At 38.0% G+C, this 18,437-nt stretch overlaps 1 protein-coding gene across 1 annotated transcript; it reads left to right on the forward strand.

The window, feature by feature from the left end:
- Window positions 1-1,613: 1,613 nt before the first annotated feature.
- LOC112194649 lies at window positions 1,614-4,028 on the forward strand. Its single transcript, XM_024334865.1, has 4 exons — window positions 1,614-2,055; window positions 2,217-2,431; window positions 2,489-2,743; window positions 3,858-4,028. The coding sequence occupies exons 1-4, from the start codon at window positions 1,614-1,616 to the stop codon at window positions 4,026-4,028; spliced, it is 1,083 nt and encodes a 360-aa protein (XP_024190633.1).
- Window positions 4,029-18,437: the final 14,409 nt, after the last annotated feature.

Consider the following 18,437-nt stretch of genomic DNA (forward strand, 5'->3'; position numbering starts at 1 on the left):
GAGTATGCAAGTTGTGGCAGTATATTGTGGGGGTAACGAGCTCGGCAATTACCCAGTCATATTTGGTGTAAACATGAGTTGTTTATGGAGATACCAAGTATGGCAGTATTGGAAGGAGAGTAATGAGGTTGTTAGTTACGCAGTCTTGTTGTTACAAGAGAAGTCTTGTGGGTACAATGTGATGTAATTGATCGAAGCGAAGTGTATCCTGTAGATGATAGATGAGGAACACTTGGTAAAGAAAAGGTTAGCTCCAGTATTGATATGTGTGACTAGTAATAGTCGAGTTGTACCACAAGAAATCAGGAATCAGGAATCGGAATGTGTTACGGGAATCAGGAATCGGAATGTGTTATGGGTACTAGAGTCCGACATGAAAAAGGAAGTATTATTGACCAGTTGACCAATCATGAAATTTCGAGAAAAAAATTTATTTAAGGAGGTGGAACTGTGAGCCCCGATAAAATTGTCGAGCTAAGTTGAGATCGTTGAGAAATTACTTTGCGATCTCGGTAATTAATAAAGGTACTCGAGATTATTTATTGAAATTTCTCGCAAGGTGAAACTTTCAAAGTGTGGACTCTATAATAAAGTTGGCAACGCGACGAATCCGTGACAATTTTCGAAGAATTTTTCAGACACCTGAAGTATTTATTATGAATTTCCAAAGTTTGGGAATTATGGAAATTCCTTTAAGTGTCTTGACGCGATTTGGATCGTCGAATTATCCACCGCTTGATCAGCACCGTTCGTTTTAATTGAAATCAGGCTATAAATAGCCCTTTGATAGGATCAGCGTCCCAGATTGTTCCAGAACACAATCAGAAGCCTCGACCTGTTTCTCCAGTCGAGACCCGTGACGGCGACTCGGAAGGTTCTGCATTGTCCAGCCACTATAGAGCAGCGCACCAGTCGTTTTTGAATCCTCTTTTCAGCGCCGACCTGCTTCTGTCACAGATCATCCATGCATGGAGTGAGGAGAGAGAATCGAAGCCCAAAATATTCGGGTTTTCCAGTGAATTTTCTGCAATTTCTGGCCATCTTTGGGGCTGCATGAGGTATGGAAATCGATCCTCTCGGTGAGCTCTACGAACTGGTGTACTTAGTTTTCAGTTTTGGATAGGTTTTGATGAATTGATGTTTTGGTGGTTTTCGGGTTCCAACGGAGCCGCTGTCCTCCTAGGTCGTCCTATGCTTCTGGGTTCGTCTCCAACCTTCTAGAGTACGAATTGGCACCTGGACAAGCTCGATACATTGAAAAGGTAGAAGTGGTGAGTTGGGGTGCACGCTGCCACCGTGGTACCTGTGAGGCATACAGTTGGTCTTATTTTTAGTGTTTTACTTGATGTGTTTCTGTTAATAACCAAATCCCTATTTCTTGGGGTTTATTGTTAGTGCTGTTAGTGTTGTTATCGTTTAAATCGGTCTTAGACCTTGAATCATGTTTAGGGATTAGGTTCAACGTGGTGTTTAGTTTGTTTTCCCATTCCTGTAAACGTCTTATATAAAAGCCAACCTTTGTGATTCAATAAGAGTGTGCTTCATCCTCAAAACTATTTTGTGATTTGGTATTACAATTCGTAACAAGTGGTATCAGAGCTCCGAATACGGGCATGATAAGGAGTGAGAAAGACTTTTTGAGAGAACCACAGAGTGATTGTGTGGAAAAACTAGGGGGTGGGGTTTTTTTTGAGATGTCAACTTCATCAACAGATAAGTTTTTGCATGCATCCATTCCTAGATTTGATGGTCACTATGACCATTGGTCTATGTTAATGGAGAACGTCTTAAAAAGCAAGGAATATTGGAATCTGGAAGATGAGGGAATTCCGGCAGTGACTGAGGCGCAACGGAAAACAGTGGATGAAGCAAAGCTCAAAGATTTGAAGGTTAAGAACTTTCTATTCCAAGCAATTGACAGAGAGATCATGGTGACTATTCTTGACAAAGGAACATCCAAAGCCATCTGGGATTCAATGAAACAAAAGTATCCGGGCTCAACAAAGGTGAGAAGGGCACAACTGCAGGCTTTAAGAAGGGAGTTCAAGCTGCTAGGTATGAAGGAGGGAGAGAAGGTGGATAGCTATGTATTAAGAACCCTAACTGTGGTGAACAAAATGAAGGTACATGTGGAGAGCGAATGGAGCATAATATGGTGGTTGAAAAAATCCTAAGGTCCATGACATCCAAATATAACTATGTTGTATGTTCGATAGAGGAGTCAAATGACCTCACCACCATGAGTATCGATGAGCTCCATGGGAGTTTGCTGGTTCATGAGCAGAGAATGCAGGGGTATCAGGAAGACGAACAGGTGTTGAAAATTGCAAATGAAGGGAGATTTGGAGGCAGAGGTGAGCAGAAGTTCGGAGGAAGAGCTCGTGGGAGCTTTCGTGGAAGAGGTAGAGGAAGAGGTTACACCAAAGACCTCGTAGAATGCTTTAAGTGCCACAAACTAGGGCATTTTCAGTATGAATTCTCTAGTTAGGAGAAGAATGCTCAATATGCTGAATTGGATGAGAATGAGGAGATGTTGCTTATGTCATATGTCAAGGAGAATGATGCAAGAAGGGAGAGTGTGTGGTTTTTGGACTCTGGATGCACCAACCACATGTGTGCTACAAAGGAATGGTTATCTGACTTTGATGAAAAGTTCAGGCAATCAGTGAGGCTAGGAGACAATTCAAAAATGATGGTGGTGAGAAAAGGCAACATCAAGCTGGAAATCGATGGCCTAACTCAGGTAGTTACCTCGGTCTATTTTATGCCTGATTTGAAAAGTAATTTACTGAGTGTTGGACAATTGCAACAAAGAGGTCTTGCTATATTGATTAAGAATGATATGTGCAATCTTTATCATCGAACTAGAGGCTTAGTTATGCAATCTAGAATGACAGCAAATAGGATGTTTGTTGTTTTGGCTTCGGTTATGCCTCGAGCTACTACATGTTTGCAAGCTGTTTCTAATGATGATACGTAGCTTTGGCATGAGAGATTTGCACACTTGAGCCTCAAGGGCCTTAGAACTCTTCTTTACAAGAGGATGGTGGTGGGTTTACCAAAGCTTGCAGCCTCGACCAAAGTATGTTCTGATTGCATGAAAAGGAAGCAACATAGAGAGGTTATTCCAAAAAGTAGCTTGTGGAGGGCCTCACAGACTCTTCAACTTGTTCACACCGATATTTGTGGACCAATAAAGCCGGAGTCTCATAGTGGAAGAAGGTATCTGATTAATTTCATTGATGATCATAGCCGAAATACTTGGACTTATTTCTTAACGCATAAGTTAGAAGCTCTTGGGGTGTTTAAGAAGTTTCGTGCAAAGGTTGAAAGAGAGAGTGGCAATGTCATCAAATGCTGAGGTCTAACAGAGGTGGCGAGTTCACCTCCTCTGAGTTTAATCAATTTTGTAGTGAGAACGGGATTGCTAGACAGTTTACGGCATCATACACACCACAGCAGAACGGTGTGGGGAAGCGAAAGAATCGAACAGTCATGAATTTGGTGCGCATCATGCTAACAGAAAGGAAGATTCCCAAAGACTTTTGGCCAAAAGCAGTAAATTGGGCTATTCATGTCCTAAATTGGAGTCCATCTACAGCAGTGAAGGAGGTAACAACGAAAGAACCTTGGAGTGGCAACAAACCCTTGGTTGACTACTTTCGAGTCTTCGGATGCGTTGCTACGTTCGTGTTCCTAATGCAAAGAGATCAAAATTGGAGGACAAGAGTATCAAGTGAGTCTTATTGGGAGTTAGCAAAGAGTCTAAGGCGTACAGGTTATACAACCCGGATTCGAAGAAAATAATAACAAGCAGAGATGTGGTGTTTACTGAAAACGAGTTTTGGGATTGGAAGAGAAGTGAAGAGGAACAAAAGAAAGATATTCTAGAAGGGGGAGATGAAGAGGAAGAAAGTGAAGAAATCCAAACTGGTGATGAAGAAGAAGTTGCAAAAGGCCTAGACAGTATCACTCCAACAAGTTCAGTAAGAGAAATAAGTGTTCAAGCACCTGCTAGTCCGGTTTAAGGGAGGAACATGCGTGAACCAGTTTGGATGCAAGATTACGAGTTCAGTGAAGGGTTATCTGAGGAGGAGAATGAAGCTCAAAATCTAGTTATGTTGACTACCTTTGAAGACCCTGAAACTTTCGAAAAGGCCGTGAAGATTGATAAATGGAAAGAAGCAATGAAACAGGAAATCAAGGCCATTGAAGAAAACCAAACTTGGGAGTTAACTACACTACCGAAAGGTGCCAAGAAGATTGGGGTGAAGTGGGTGTTTAAAACGAAGCTAAATGAGAAGGGAGAAGTAGACAAGTTCATGGCTCGACTTGTTGCGAAAGGCTACGCATAACAACATGGAAATGATTATCAAGAGGTGTTTGCTCCGGTGGCTAGATGGGACACAATCAGAGTCATCCTTACTTTAGCAGCTCAAAAAGGCTGGTGTGTTTATCAGTTAGACGTAAAAAGAGTTTTCTACATGGGGAGTTGACTGAGGATGTGTTTATTGTTCAGCCAAGAGGGTTTGAAAGGAAAGGTGAAGAACACAAGGTGTATAAACTGAGGAAGATGCTATATGGGCTCAAGCAAGCTCCTCGGGCTTGGTACAGCAAAATTGAAGGTTATTTTATCAAAGAAGGGTTCGAGAAATGCTACTGTGAGCACACCCTATTTGTGAAGACTGAGGTTGGAGGTAACATTCTTATAGTAAGTCTGTATGTGGATGACTTGATTTTTACTGGCAATAATGAAGATATGTTTGTGAGATTTAAGCAGTCAATGATGAAGGAATTTGCTATGTCCGATCTTGGAAAAATGAAGTACTTTCTTGGAGTTGAAGTCATTCAAAAGAAGCAAGGGATATTCATCAATCAAAGAAAGTATGCACTTGAGGTATTAGGGCGATTTGGAATGTATGATAGCAATTCAGTGAAGAATCCAATTGTCCCTGGGTGTAGATTGTCTAAAATTGGAGGAGGAGCTGCTATGGATGCCACGGTGTACAAGCAAATGATCGGAAGTTTAATGTATTTAACGGCTACGAGGTCGGATCTCATGTTTTCAGTGAGTTTGATCAGTAGGTACATGGAAAGGCCTACTGAGCTTAATTTACAAGCAGTCAAGAGAGTCTTTAGGTACCTAAAAGGTATGGTTGGTCTGGGAATTGTGTATAGAAGAGGAGTTGAAAGTGACTTGAGAGGATATGCAGACTCAGATTATGCTGGTGATGTTGATGATCGCAAGAGTACATCGGGCTATGTATTCATGATTGGGTCTGGAGCTGTGTCATAGTCATCAAAGAAGCAGCTGGTGGTATCTCTATCAACAACTGAAGCTGAATTCATATCAGCTGCTCATTGTGCTTGTCAAGCTGTGTGGCTAAGGAGAGTGCTTGAAAAAATGGGACAACCACAAAGTAAGTGCACTACACTCTGTTGTGATAATAGTTCAGCTATTAAACTTGCTAAAAATCTAGTTCGACATGGAAGAAGTAAGCACATAGATGTGAGATTTCACTTTCTACGTGACTTAACGAGCGATGGAGTTGTTGAATTAGAGTACTACAATACTAAAGAGCAAATCTCGGACATCATGACAATGCCACTGAAATTAGAGTCCTTTCTGAAGCTTCGTGACAGACTGGAATGAGATTGGAGTTGGAATAAATTGCTTGCACTTCTGTGCAATGTAGTTTAAGGGAGGATATGTGAGGCATACAGTTGGTCTTATTTTTACTGTTTTACTTGCTGTGTTTATGTTAATAACCAAATCCCAATTTCTTGGGGTTTATTGTTAGTGTTGTTATCGTTTGAATCGGTCTTAGACCTTGAATCACGTTTAGGGATAATATTCAACGTGATATTTAGTTTGTTTTCCCATTCCTGTAAACTTCTTGTATAAAAGCTAACCTTTGTGATTCAATAAGAGTGTGCTTCATCCTCAAAACTATCTTGTGATTTGGTATTACAATTCTTAAAAGTACCACCACTAGTGGTGGCGGTTTGAATTTCCTTTTGGGTTTAATTCCAATCACAATGTGTTTTAGTTATGGGTTATTGATGCTTAGTTATATCGAAATCGCAGAATGAGTGAAAAGTTGAGATGGTGAAAGAGAACTTTCTCCGGTTCACTATATTCCTTTGTCGAGAAAGCGAAGGCAGTAGCTCACCATTAATCTTGAATTCATATGAGTAAGGTGAGCTAGAGATTATGATTGTTGTTGTTGGATTTCTGTTGGAATTTGATTGCTGTTGTGGAAGGTTGTTCAAGTAAAACTGGTCATATAGTTGTTGGAATTTGATCTCCTGGCTACATGTTTGATCTTATTGAGTAGTTATTACTGGGTTGATATTATGAAGTTTTGTTGAGCTACTAATGGAATTTGGAACAGTTGTTAAATCTGGCATTGAGATAAATATTGGTATTATTGATGTTGTCAATCGGGTCAAACTAATATTGGAAAACGAATTAGGTCATATGGGTATCTATAGTAAATTCGACGGAATTACTATGTGATGCGATATTTAAGGAAAGGCATGGAAATTGGTCGATATTCCAATTTCAAGTAAAGTGTCAGAGTAATTGAGACCACTTGTCAATGTAGTTGCGATTGGTAAAACATTAGTCAAACTGGTCAAACATAGTCAATCCTGGTTAAACTAGGAAAAGTTGATTGGACTGTTAGTTAATTGTCGAGACTTTATATATTAGTTCGACAGTTTATTGACAAGCATTGTGTCGGAAATTAGGACTCCAGTTACCTGAGGAACAGAAGGTTCGTGAATTCCAGACAATGTGGATTGGTGACAATGTGGACTCTCCTCGACTAGTTCTTTTATTATATTACGCTTTTTTATAAAATGATGCATATTAAGTCTATGTGGTTTGGTTGTGTTAGAATGCAATGCGTACTAACCAAACCGTGAGAGATGTGATGGCTTGAGAGCGAAATGTGGCACTGACTTCCTTGGGTTTGATCCCTTTAACCTCCGGAGGGTTAGCTACACCGGTTGGACGGTACACGATCGCAATTACAACCCGATTATGTGTGTAGCTAGGTAGTGGACGCTCTCGCTACGCTTACCTGGTTATAAATTAATTAGAAAATTGCTCATAACTGTCATTTTGAAACATTAATAAGCTAGAAGGCCACTTATTGTTTCTTGTTCACATAAAGCCATTTCAGATCCAAACTATTTTCGGCGATGACAATTTTGCCCATCCATCTTATAACAAACAAAAATTTCTGCAATTACAAAAAACAATTCTCTCTCTCTCTCTCTCTCTCTCTCTCCCGACGAAATACTCCTCTCCACCATTACGTCGGTTACTAGAACTGAATCTCCGACGCCATTTCACAACTAGATCTTTGATGCACGACACCGAATGGATCTCCGATGCACGACGCCGATTGGAATCAGATCTCCAATTCTCTCCTCTTCCTCTCTTTCTCTCTCTCTCTCTGGCGAAACACTCATTTTCTCCACCATCACATCAGCGAATGAAACTGAATCTCCTATACACGATGCCGTTTCACGATTGGATCTCCGATGCACGATGCCGACTGGAACTAGATCTTCAATTCTCTCCTCTTCCTCTTAACTCCACCGGCCGACCACGTCTCCACCTTAGGCTCCCTCGATGATTCCCTCAGATTGCTCCATCTCAGGTGTTTTTTCATCATACACCTTCTACAAGGCCTTTTGATTTTACAATCAGTTTACTTTTCTCAGACTTTTGCTTCCTAATTTTGATGTTCGACTTCAATTTTTCTGAAATTAGCTATGATTCATCTAATTTCTCGAATCTGTATGTATTTTTTTGTTTTTCTAATGATTATCTCTAAGCTTCGTATTTTTGAACCGCATAATGCTTTTTGTTTTCACAATCACTTTAGATGCTTTAGAGTTCCTGTGAAATTAGATTTTCTTTGTCTAATTTATGTGTGTTTTTGAAGGTTGCTGAAAGCCAAGGCTTAACCCAAAAAAAAAGATGAAGAAGAAGAAAGTTTAGAAAGTAAACAAGAAGAAGCATGCTGATGTTCTGAAGCGTCCTATTGAAGCCTTCTTCATCTTCATGCGAGAATAATTTTTTATTTACTATTAGATTTGTATTGAGTAATCTCTGTAGCGTTAATGCAAGACCTTCAAATTGGAGTTTCCTGATTTAAAATATGGACTGGATGAGTGTTATCTTTATAGTCAGAAGCTTAAGTTTTATGCTATGTTTTTATCTCCACGTGGAGTTCTGGACTTACAAAAAAAAGAGTTACTTTTGGTGAAAATTAAAATCGAGGTTTGTAATTTGGTTTCAGTAGTATATTTGGATCGACCTATTGTTATGATGAGTTTCATAGTTTGCAAACTTTTAGATGTAGGTAGCAGTTATGTAATTCTTGAAAGAGCACAAAACAGTTTTTATTAAAATTCTTGTTATCAGTTTGAAATCAAATGTTTTTGTTGAATTTAGATCAAAATGGAAGAGTAACCTACATTTAGAAGCTTGTGATATTGGATTAACCAAATCTCATAGTCCTCGTCTTTAACTATCCAGCTTGAATAAAAAAAGTTGGCATATTGGTAGAGATGTTATCACTAGGGTGTTTCAATTGTTTCTCTAGTATCCTTTAATGGCACACTGAGCAAATTGTTGCATTAAGTTTACTATCCTACCTCCTAGATATAAGAGCTATTAGCTTGCCCTCAGTTGTATTATGTGGCTTCTAAAATCTTTGTTAGTTAATTGTCTCAAGTTGCTCATGATTTTAAAAACCTGGTCTACAATTAATTCTTTTTGAATTTGCTGATTTTGATTGCCTAACTAGAGCTCTATTTGGCTTATTTTGTGATATGTGATATGGTGCTGATTGTATTGCAGGTTTTTCAACACAGTGATAATAGTTTTCCATCTCTATGTTAGTATCTTTTCAAACAAATATCAGTAGCTTTTTTGTTTTCATTTTGATTAATTTCAAGTTGGTAGCTCTCTATAACTATTATAGTATCCTTATGTTAGTATCTTTTTAATCTAATATCAGTAGTTTTTTTGTTTTCATTTTGATTAATTTCAAGTCGATAGCTCTCTATAAGTATTATAATGGCTTTTCAACATAGTGATAGTAGATTTCTATCCCTATGTTAGTATCTTTTCAATTTGATGTTAGTAGTTTTTTGTGTTTTCATTTTGATTCATTTGAAATGGTCTTTTGTCAATAGCTTATCAAATTGGAAAAGTATGATTCTGAATGAAATTTAATTTTCTTTTTGTTGTGATTTCGTATCTCTATCATTTATTGTTTGGAATTTGTGTTACACTATCAACATGTATAATCAACTGGTTTTGTGCAATTAGTATCTATGTCAATAGCTTTTTATTATTGGTCCAGTAGCTTTGTACATGTGTTGTAGTAGTTTTCTATACCTATGTCAGTAGGTTTTTATCAGTAGCTTTGTAAATGTTTTATAGTAGCTTTCTGTACCTATGTCAGTAGCTTTTTATTGCTGTCCAATAGTTCTATACATGTGTTATAGTAGCTTTCTGTATTAATGTCAATAGCTTTGTAGATTGCTTATTTTTTATTATCAAGTTGATAAAGAGTGCCATGTTTGTGGCACAGCAATACATTGTTATTTTTTAGTTTTTATTTCAAATAGGTACCAATATTTTGTTGTATCTTTGTTCTCGTAGAATTCTTCCCCTTTGCATTTGTAGTGGTAGATTTCGAAACTCATGTGAATTTGGATATTGAAGTCTCCATTGGCCAAGAGATCATTCAGCTAGCCAAGAAATGTAGAAATGAAGCCTTGTGCTGAAGGTGGCAAAATTATGCCTATGGGATTAGGGCATCACCATTGAAAAATGATAGTAGCTTTATACAACTGTTGTAATAGATTTTCATAACTATATTAGTGGCTTTTTCAACTATAGAAGTAGCTTTTTACATAGTTATATCATTGTTGAACCCTGAATGCTTTTTTTATCATTGGATATGGGTTCATTTCTTGATTGTAGTAGCACTTTTGTTTTGGTTGTATCCTTTACATTTCCATAGCTTTGTTAATCTCTGAGAATAGCTTTCTCGGTCTCTAGGAGTAGCTTTTGTTCTACTTGGTAGTAGTTTTTGTTCTGCTTGGTTATGATTTTGGCACTGATGAAAGTAACTTTTGGTGATTGTGAGAGTAGCTTTTGTTACTGATGAGAGTATATTTCTGGTATTTGTGACAGTAGCATTTGTTGTTGGTGAGAGTAACTTTTGGTATTGGTGACAGTAGCTTTTGTTGGTGGGGATAGTAGCTTTTGGTTTTAGGGAGCGTAGTTTTTGTTGGTGATAGTAACTTTTGTTGCTGGTGACAGCAGCTTTCATGACCTCGTCGGAGGTTGCTGGAAATCTCATTAGAGTAGCTTTTATTGCTAGCCACAGTATCTTTTAGTGTTTGTGACAGTAGATTTTGTGGTTGCCGGAGTTTGCCAGAAGTTGGCTGGAGACTCGCCGGAGTTGACCGGAGTTGACCAAAGACCTTGCCGGAGAGGAGAGAGAGAATGGTTGTTGACTTTTTACTCTAGTGATATTTATGTAAATATGTTGGTTTTTATATCCAAAATATACACCATTTTGAATCTAGTGGCCTTATGAGGGAAAAAATTAGTTGGTAGCCTTATGGCTAAAAACACATTCAAAGATGCACTTATATGTAATTAACTCTAAATTAATTTGAGGCAAGGTCGTGTAGTGGGTCTATGGGACCGGCCATCAGGTAATACTTGGATTTGGCGTCGTATTTATTTAGGTATCATGCATTGGTTTTCAGGTTGAAAAATATTTTAAAGTTTGTCGTTCTTTAAATGACATGGTTTTGAGTATGTTTTTGTATTGTGGCCACAAAGCAATACTATATTGTTTTCAAACCTAGTCGAGTTGATCCCAATGAGCAGCGAGATGAAAGTTCACCCCTACAACAGTGTTGATGCAGGTACTGTGCACTAGTAACGGGATTGACGGACGGAGTAGGGTGTGCAGAGATAGCTTCAATGAATAATAGTAACGGAGGTCAGGTTCCGTGTCTAGTCTCGAACTCTCTTAAGAGTCGTACTTCAGAACTTGATAGTTCTTATCTCGTCTTGTATCTAAATGTATCAACTCTTGTTTACCCTAGTGGTGATCTACAATCACTTTAGACGAACAAGTTTGATAAATGATTTTTAAAAGTTTTCACATCTAAAGCATTTCAACGATTCCGCTACGTGTTTTACGAAAAATTATTTAACAAAAATGCCTTGCGGGTTTTTAGGATGTAAACTGAACATTCAGTTTATGTCTTAGAGACACGCGGCACTATGATGTGTTCAAACTGATGAGGTACAGTTTGGGGCGTTACAAAAAATGCCAAAAACCATAGGTTTCTATTTTCGAAAACTAACTCTCTCTCTCTCTCTCTCTCTCTCTCTCTCTCTCTCTCTCTCTCTCTCTCTCTCTCTCTCTCTCTCTCTCTCTCTCTCTCTCTTTCTCTGCTGCCGACCCTACCTAGTTTGGGTTTTCCGACCATTTCTGGTCTGGCCACCAATCCGATCGCCACTAGCTCCATTCAAACCGCCACTTCCTTCTTTAATCTGTGGTGGTGGTACACGCCGAATCGCCTCTTGGACGAAGGAGTAAGGCAGCGGCGCGATTTTGGATCGGCCATGGTTTCTCCGTGTTCCATCCACCTCTAGCCGCTCCACCATTCACGTTTTGAAGCCTATGAGACGCTGATCAATCCCTTCAAGTGACCTGAAAGAAATCAAATTTTAGGGTTTTTCCAATTTCTTGAATTTTTGAGGTAAATTCCGGCAAATCCTTTCATTTATGGACTTCATTGTAGTTATGAAAGTTGTTGGGAAGATTTTGGCATAGGTTTCATGACCTAATTGGGGGTTGCATAAGGCGCGTCGCGGCCTGTCCGGCTAGTTTTTTGGTTTCTATTTTTGTTGTTGTTTTCTACTCGTCGATACAAGCATGTTGATATATAACAGGGTTATGTTGTGATCATTTGAAGCATACTAGGTTTAAAGTAGTTTCGGTTTTCTCGGTTTGCGATCCGTGAGGATCTGACCGTTGGATCATCGTATAATTTTAAAAAATTGATCCTAGAAGTGTTCCGGAGACCTTAGGAGGTCTCAGAAGTTTTGACTCAATTAACCAAATCTTCGGTTTTTTGTTCAAGTGCTAGATTTGAACCGTAATCTCTTTCGTTTTAATCGTGTACTAAGTTGAGATCTTATTTTACTTATACGAAGAGTGTTCTGTACTTTATCTCAGCTATAAGAGAAGACGGAGCAAGATTTAAAGGTGAGTAAATCTTACGAGGTTCATTTATGAACAAAGTTCCCTTTATTGTTTCGATTTAATCTCTAAATTGTGAAATTGTTTTTAGGAAATAAATATTTATTTTAAATTATATGAACATGACCATCCATGGTTCATAGGTAAGTTAAAATGAGATTTTATTATAAAAATAATTTCCTCGAGTTTTGCGATTTTAGACTATAGTTTGTATTAGGGGCATTCCTGAGTAAATGACTACATATATCTCTATTTACGTGAAATATATATCATGATAGTGTGACATTGTGAGAAGTATAATAATTGTGATTTTATTCAGGTTATTATCTTGAGCGTTTACTCTTTTCGGGAATGCAATATATCATGCAATTGTTGATTTTATTGTGTTGAAGGAGTACTTTGAGTTATGGGGCAACATTTTGAGTCATGTGGGACTTTTTAAATGTTTTCGATCTAAGGATCTGGTGTCACAGTAGTGATAGGGGCAAGAATATAGGGATACCAAGCCTTTAGTCAGGTGATTGGTTACAATTCAGTTATAGCTCTAGACTGTCTGCCATCATATGTCATGGGATAACCAGGGTGTTACTTGTGACTCATGAGTACACGTTTTTAAAAGAGAGTTTCAGGTGTTTTCTTTCTTTTATTGTCCATTAGGGACTTGAGTTCTTACTAATTGGTGGAGTTGATTTTTGTTGCTTTAATTTATTCTTGAGTTGAGAAATTGATAAGCATGTGTTGTTTGAGTAATTTTATTTGAGTTTACTCATACGTACTTATACCAGGTTTGTTGTTGCAACTCGGTGCACTATTCTATGGTGTAGGGGTTATTCTTGCAGGTTAGGACAACCAAGGTTTAGACCACGACATGTAGTTGCAGCAGTGTTAGGTTCGGAACTTATTTTGTTATCGTACTGCTGTTTTGTAGTATGCTCTTAGTGAGTGTTTACTTTTTACATTGATGCTTCGAATTTATGTAAACATTTGGTGATGTAATATTTGACTCTAGTGATTGAGTTTGTATTGATATTTGTGGACTCAGTTTATTTTGTTGCTTAGTTTAAATGAAAAGAATTTATAAGCATGTAGGCGATTTGTAGAATTATTGGATTGATCGAGAAGCAGTTTTTCATATATGGAGTGATTGAAGTTGATAATTGATAATATATATGTCTACTCGGAAGAAAATTGATAATTATAATGGAGTGATTGAAGTTGATTCCCTATCAATCAAAGAGGGATTCAAAATTTGACACTTTTATTTAGAGCTGTAAATGGACCAGATTTAGATCCGGACCCGCTCCAGATCCGTGACTATTGGACGGATTTGGATAGAAAGTTTTGATCCATTGATCCGTTAATGATCCGAATCCGTTAACCCGTTTATTTAATGGATCAAATACGGTTCTAGGTCAATCTGATCCGTTAATGATCCGGCCCGTTTTTGTAATGATAAAATATTATTTTTTTTATTAATATATTATTTTTTAAAAAAAATATAAAATATAAAATATGAAGAATTTCTAATACAAATTTTTTGCAGAAATCTAAGGGACATTCTGTCACCCAAGATTCCAAGAAGCATTACGAATTTTGATAATGTAATTATATTTTTTGTGATACTTTTCATGTTGTTTTAAAATTTTATTAATATTTTATGAGGTATCATGATATAAATTTAATATTACTGTTTAAAATTTTAAAAAATTTAAAATTATAACGGGTCGGATTAGCGGATCAGGTATCTGTTAACCCGACAGATACGGATTTGGATCAAGCTATCAACGATCAGCCGAGTTAACGGAGCGGATTTGGATTGAATTTTTTATTTAAGTAAACGGATTTGGATTTAGGTCGATCCGATCCAAATTCCAAATCTGGTCCATTTACAAGTCTACTTTTATTTTGTGGTGATATTGCCGCCCTATTAAAACTTGCCACGTCATATATAATTAATTGAATACTTAAATTATATATTTTTAATAAAACATCATGATTAACAATAATTATATTTTATAACACATGACAGTTTTATATTGAATAGTTGGTATCACCACTAAAATATTGGTGATTTGCTCACTTAAATCCATCATAGAGCATCATGTATGGAAACAATTCAATTTCCTAGATTTGAAACTTAATTTTTACTCGGATATATATGGCTGCCTTGGATATCGTTCAAGATCGATCTGTGGAGGCAAAATAATATATATATATATATATATAATAGAAAAAGTGCAAAACCCTGCAAATCCCAACTACTTCTCAATGTTCATAATAGAAAAAGGGGGACAAAAAAAAGGGATTCGTTGGATCTCCTTGAGCACCGTGCACACTCTTGGTTGATTCAAGATTCGATCTGCAAATGGACGGATACTACTAAACCGAAGCTACAAATAGTGTGTTCAATAAAAATGAAAGTGGTGGAGGTGAGAAAATAAAATAGTGGGGCATTTTTTATTTACTAATTATCAATCGTTTGTTTTTTTTTTAAAAGTATTGGTAATAATGAAAAATTGAGTTTGTACCAAAAAAAAAAAATGAAAAATTGAGTTAATTACTTTGATTGAAGTTCTCAGATCCATGATGACTAGATCTTGTCTTCTCGAACTTGTAGGTCGCTGTGACCTGTGAGCGTGTCACATTAGAGAAAAAGAAATATCTATTGGTTGTTTATTTTAGGGGTGGGCATTTTAGCCCGAAAGCCCGAAAACCCGGACCGATAGGTCTGGGCCGGGCTTTGAGGAAAAAATAGACACAAAAAAAAAAGCCCGGACCATGACATTTTAAACGGGCCGGTCCAGGGCCCTGGTGTCCATAATCTCCAAAGCCCGAAGATAAGCCTGATATTAATAACCTAATTTCAGCCTCCCTTTGTGCCTTTGTGGTGACTTCAGGTCTTCAGTCAACATTCACTCATTCAGACACAAACTTTCGCAACCATCCCCGAGACATCGACCCTTTCCCAAACTTGTCGGCTTGACCTCAGTTCTTCGAACCCAGTCGCAATCCGATCGAACCCAGTCGATCCCAGTCGAAGCCTCGAACCCACGAACCCAGTCGATCCCAGTCGAAGTCTCGAACCCAGTCGAAGCCTCGAACCCAGTCAAATCCAGTCGAATCCGATCGAACCCAGTCGCAATCAATCGAAGTTGAAGCCAGTCGAAGTTGAACCCAGTCGCAATCAATCGAAGTCAAACCCAGTCGATCCCAGTCGAAGTCTCGAACCCACTCGATCCCAGTCGAAGCCTCGAACCCAGTCGATCCCAGTTGAAGCCTCGAACCCAGTCGCAATCAGTCGATCCTAGTCCAAGCAGTCGAAGTCTTGAACCCAGTCGAAGCCTCGAACCCAGTCGCAATCAGTCGATCTCAATCGAAGCCTCGAAGTCTCGAACCCAGTCGAAGCCTTGAACCCAGTCAATCCATTCTGCCCTTCTTCGATAACCCAAAGGTCTCAGTAAGTCTCTCTCTCTCTCAAACATCGACAATTCTGATCTGGGTCGTAATTGATTTGGGGTTATCTGATTCCAATTTGTTTCTAGGTGGTAGGATTGAAGAATCGATTTTGATAATGCCCGAAGTCGAAGTGGAACCCGAAGCAGCTGCAGTTATTGGGGCTGAGTTGGTGGTGGCTTCCAGCCAGTCTGAGGCCGGTGATGATAGTGAGCCGGCAGGTGGTGCGAAAACTTTCGATGTTGCAAGCTTTTAATGTGATCTGTGTTGTAAACTAATAATGTGATCTGCATAATGTGAAATGGTTGTAGGATGACATGGTTGGCTGGACACCATTTGATGGCAGCAGCTAGAGGCTTGGAAGCAAATTATTGTGGTTTAAAACTGCTAGTTTACTTGGTTTGCCTATTTGGTTTGGAATTTTATTTGGTCTGTAACTTTGATATGTTTGAAACTTCAATTCTTCATTTGTTTGTACTTTGTAACTTCAATTGTTTGTACTTTGTTTACCTTCATTTTTCTTCAAATTGAAACTTTATTTGTTCGTAATTTGTAATTTTGAAGAAGCTATGAATGGATGTTATTCTCTTCGTTTGGGCCCGAAAACCCGGCAGGACCGGCCCGGGCCTATTTGGTCCGGTCCTTTACGGTCCCTATAACTGAAAATCTTTATTTGAGCCCGGCCCGAAATAAATGGGCTTGGTCCCGGGCCTAGCTAATTGACACGCGGTCCCGGCCCGTGCCCAGGCCTAGTTTATTTCACACCTATTTTATTTGTCGGTGGACTTGGCGACTTTTAGTCAATAAATGAGTGCTTAAGACTCAATTTAGCCAGAGGAAGAGCGAATCCAAGAAACCTTGGTTTTTGCCGGTGGATATTCTGTAAAACCATACAATCATATTCATATAAGCTCAACAATATTTAAACAATAGATGAAGGCTTACCTTCAACTATTACTGGCATGGATTCCATCTCAGCAACATTGCAAACACAAACACTTGAATATGGTCTTTTGTTACTTACCAACTTTGCTTCTCAATGGACAGAACTTATGCAAATTGACGTGGTGGTAACAGGGACAAATTCATCTATTTATATAGGATCACTAGACCTTAGAAACCTTCCATCAAAGCTGTTCTTGAGGAACTAGGTCTCCTAGTTAGATTCTTAATGTAACACTTCATTGTAGCCTTTCTTACAGACCAAGAATTAGATTACTAACCTTAATGAATTGATATACTATTTCATTAAGCCACTAGTATTGATTTGGAGTTTGTGTCCATGTTAAACTGGATTTGATATTAAGCTAATTATCAATTTACTTTATGTTAATGTGTGACAAGTCCATATTTGATTCTAACAATCTCCCCCTTGGTCTGACACATACTAACCTTGATAACTTGCACAGAAAATCCCACAACTTGTTTAACTTATTGAAGTGCGCGCCAGACAACAATTCAAATCAAAATCCATTCCAACATAGTCAGATCACAGTTACTTATGCAGGGCAAGAAACAATATACATTTTAACAAAAATGCAGAATTTCAAAACCACAAACATAAGCTCCTGCAATCCACATATGTCAAACTAGAAGTGATACAATATATGTCAATGTGTATCAACAAGTAGACATATATTAGGTCCTCCTGAATGTTTCTAAGACCAGAAACTCAAGCAGTTTTTCTGAACATTGATGGCCTTACTATTTATTACTTGAACTGTAACATCATGCTATACATGATTTTAAGCCATCTGATAGCAAGTATAAAACAAAATAAAAATTGACGATTTTTCAGAACATTCAATAGAGCTGCAGCAATTACTAAAATCTGAAAATACCTCAAAAATTTTATTGATAACCATAAACTATCATCACAAATAAGTTGTGATAAATAAAGCTGAAAATCACAACTGGAATTACAAGAACTCAGAAACCTTAGAATTTTAAATTGCTCCAACTGGACTAACTCTCACTGAACCTAAACATCTAAGCTAGCTAAAACTCTAATGCTTTATGTATGCTTCTGGAATGCAGCTACTAATAGGGCTTTGGTGAAAGGGTCTGCCAATTGTGAATTTTTGTCAATACTCAAAAAAGCTATCTCACCATGCGTTACTCTTTCTCTAACATTGTAATACTTCAAATCAATGTGCTTGGAATTATTTGACCTTTCGCTACTTTTACTGAAAAAGACAGCAGCCTCATTATCACAATAACTCACAAGTGTACCAGCCACAATGTAACTTAATACCTTGATCTGCATCAAAAAATTCCTGATCCAAAGTCCTTCACACACAGTTTCATATACTGTAATAAATTCAGCTTGCATAGTGGAAGTTGAAACAAGTGTTTGCTTCATGGTCTTCCAAGCAACTGCACCTCTTGCAACCTTGAACACATATCCACAAGTTGACTTCTTGGAGTCTGGATAATTCTCTGCAAAATCAGAGTCTTAAAATCCAACGAGTTTCAGATCCTCAACTTGCCTATACACTAGCATTTGATTTTTAGTTTTCTGCAGGTATCTCAACACTTTCTTTCCAGCCGACCAATGTTCATCGCCTGGATTAGATTGCAACCTTGATAAAATTCCAACTGCAAAGGACAAGTCTGGCCTAGTGCAGACTTCTGCATACATGAGACCTCCACAAGTCTTGC

This window comes from Rosa chinensis, chromosome 3 (genome assembly GCF_002994745.2).
Source record: "Rosa chinensis cultivar Old Blush chromosome 3, RchiOBHm-V2, whole genome shotgun sequence".
Lineage (NCBI taxonomy): Eukaryota > Viridiplantae > Streptophyta > Magnoliopsida > Rosales > Rosaceae > Rosa > Rosa chinensis.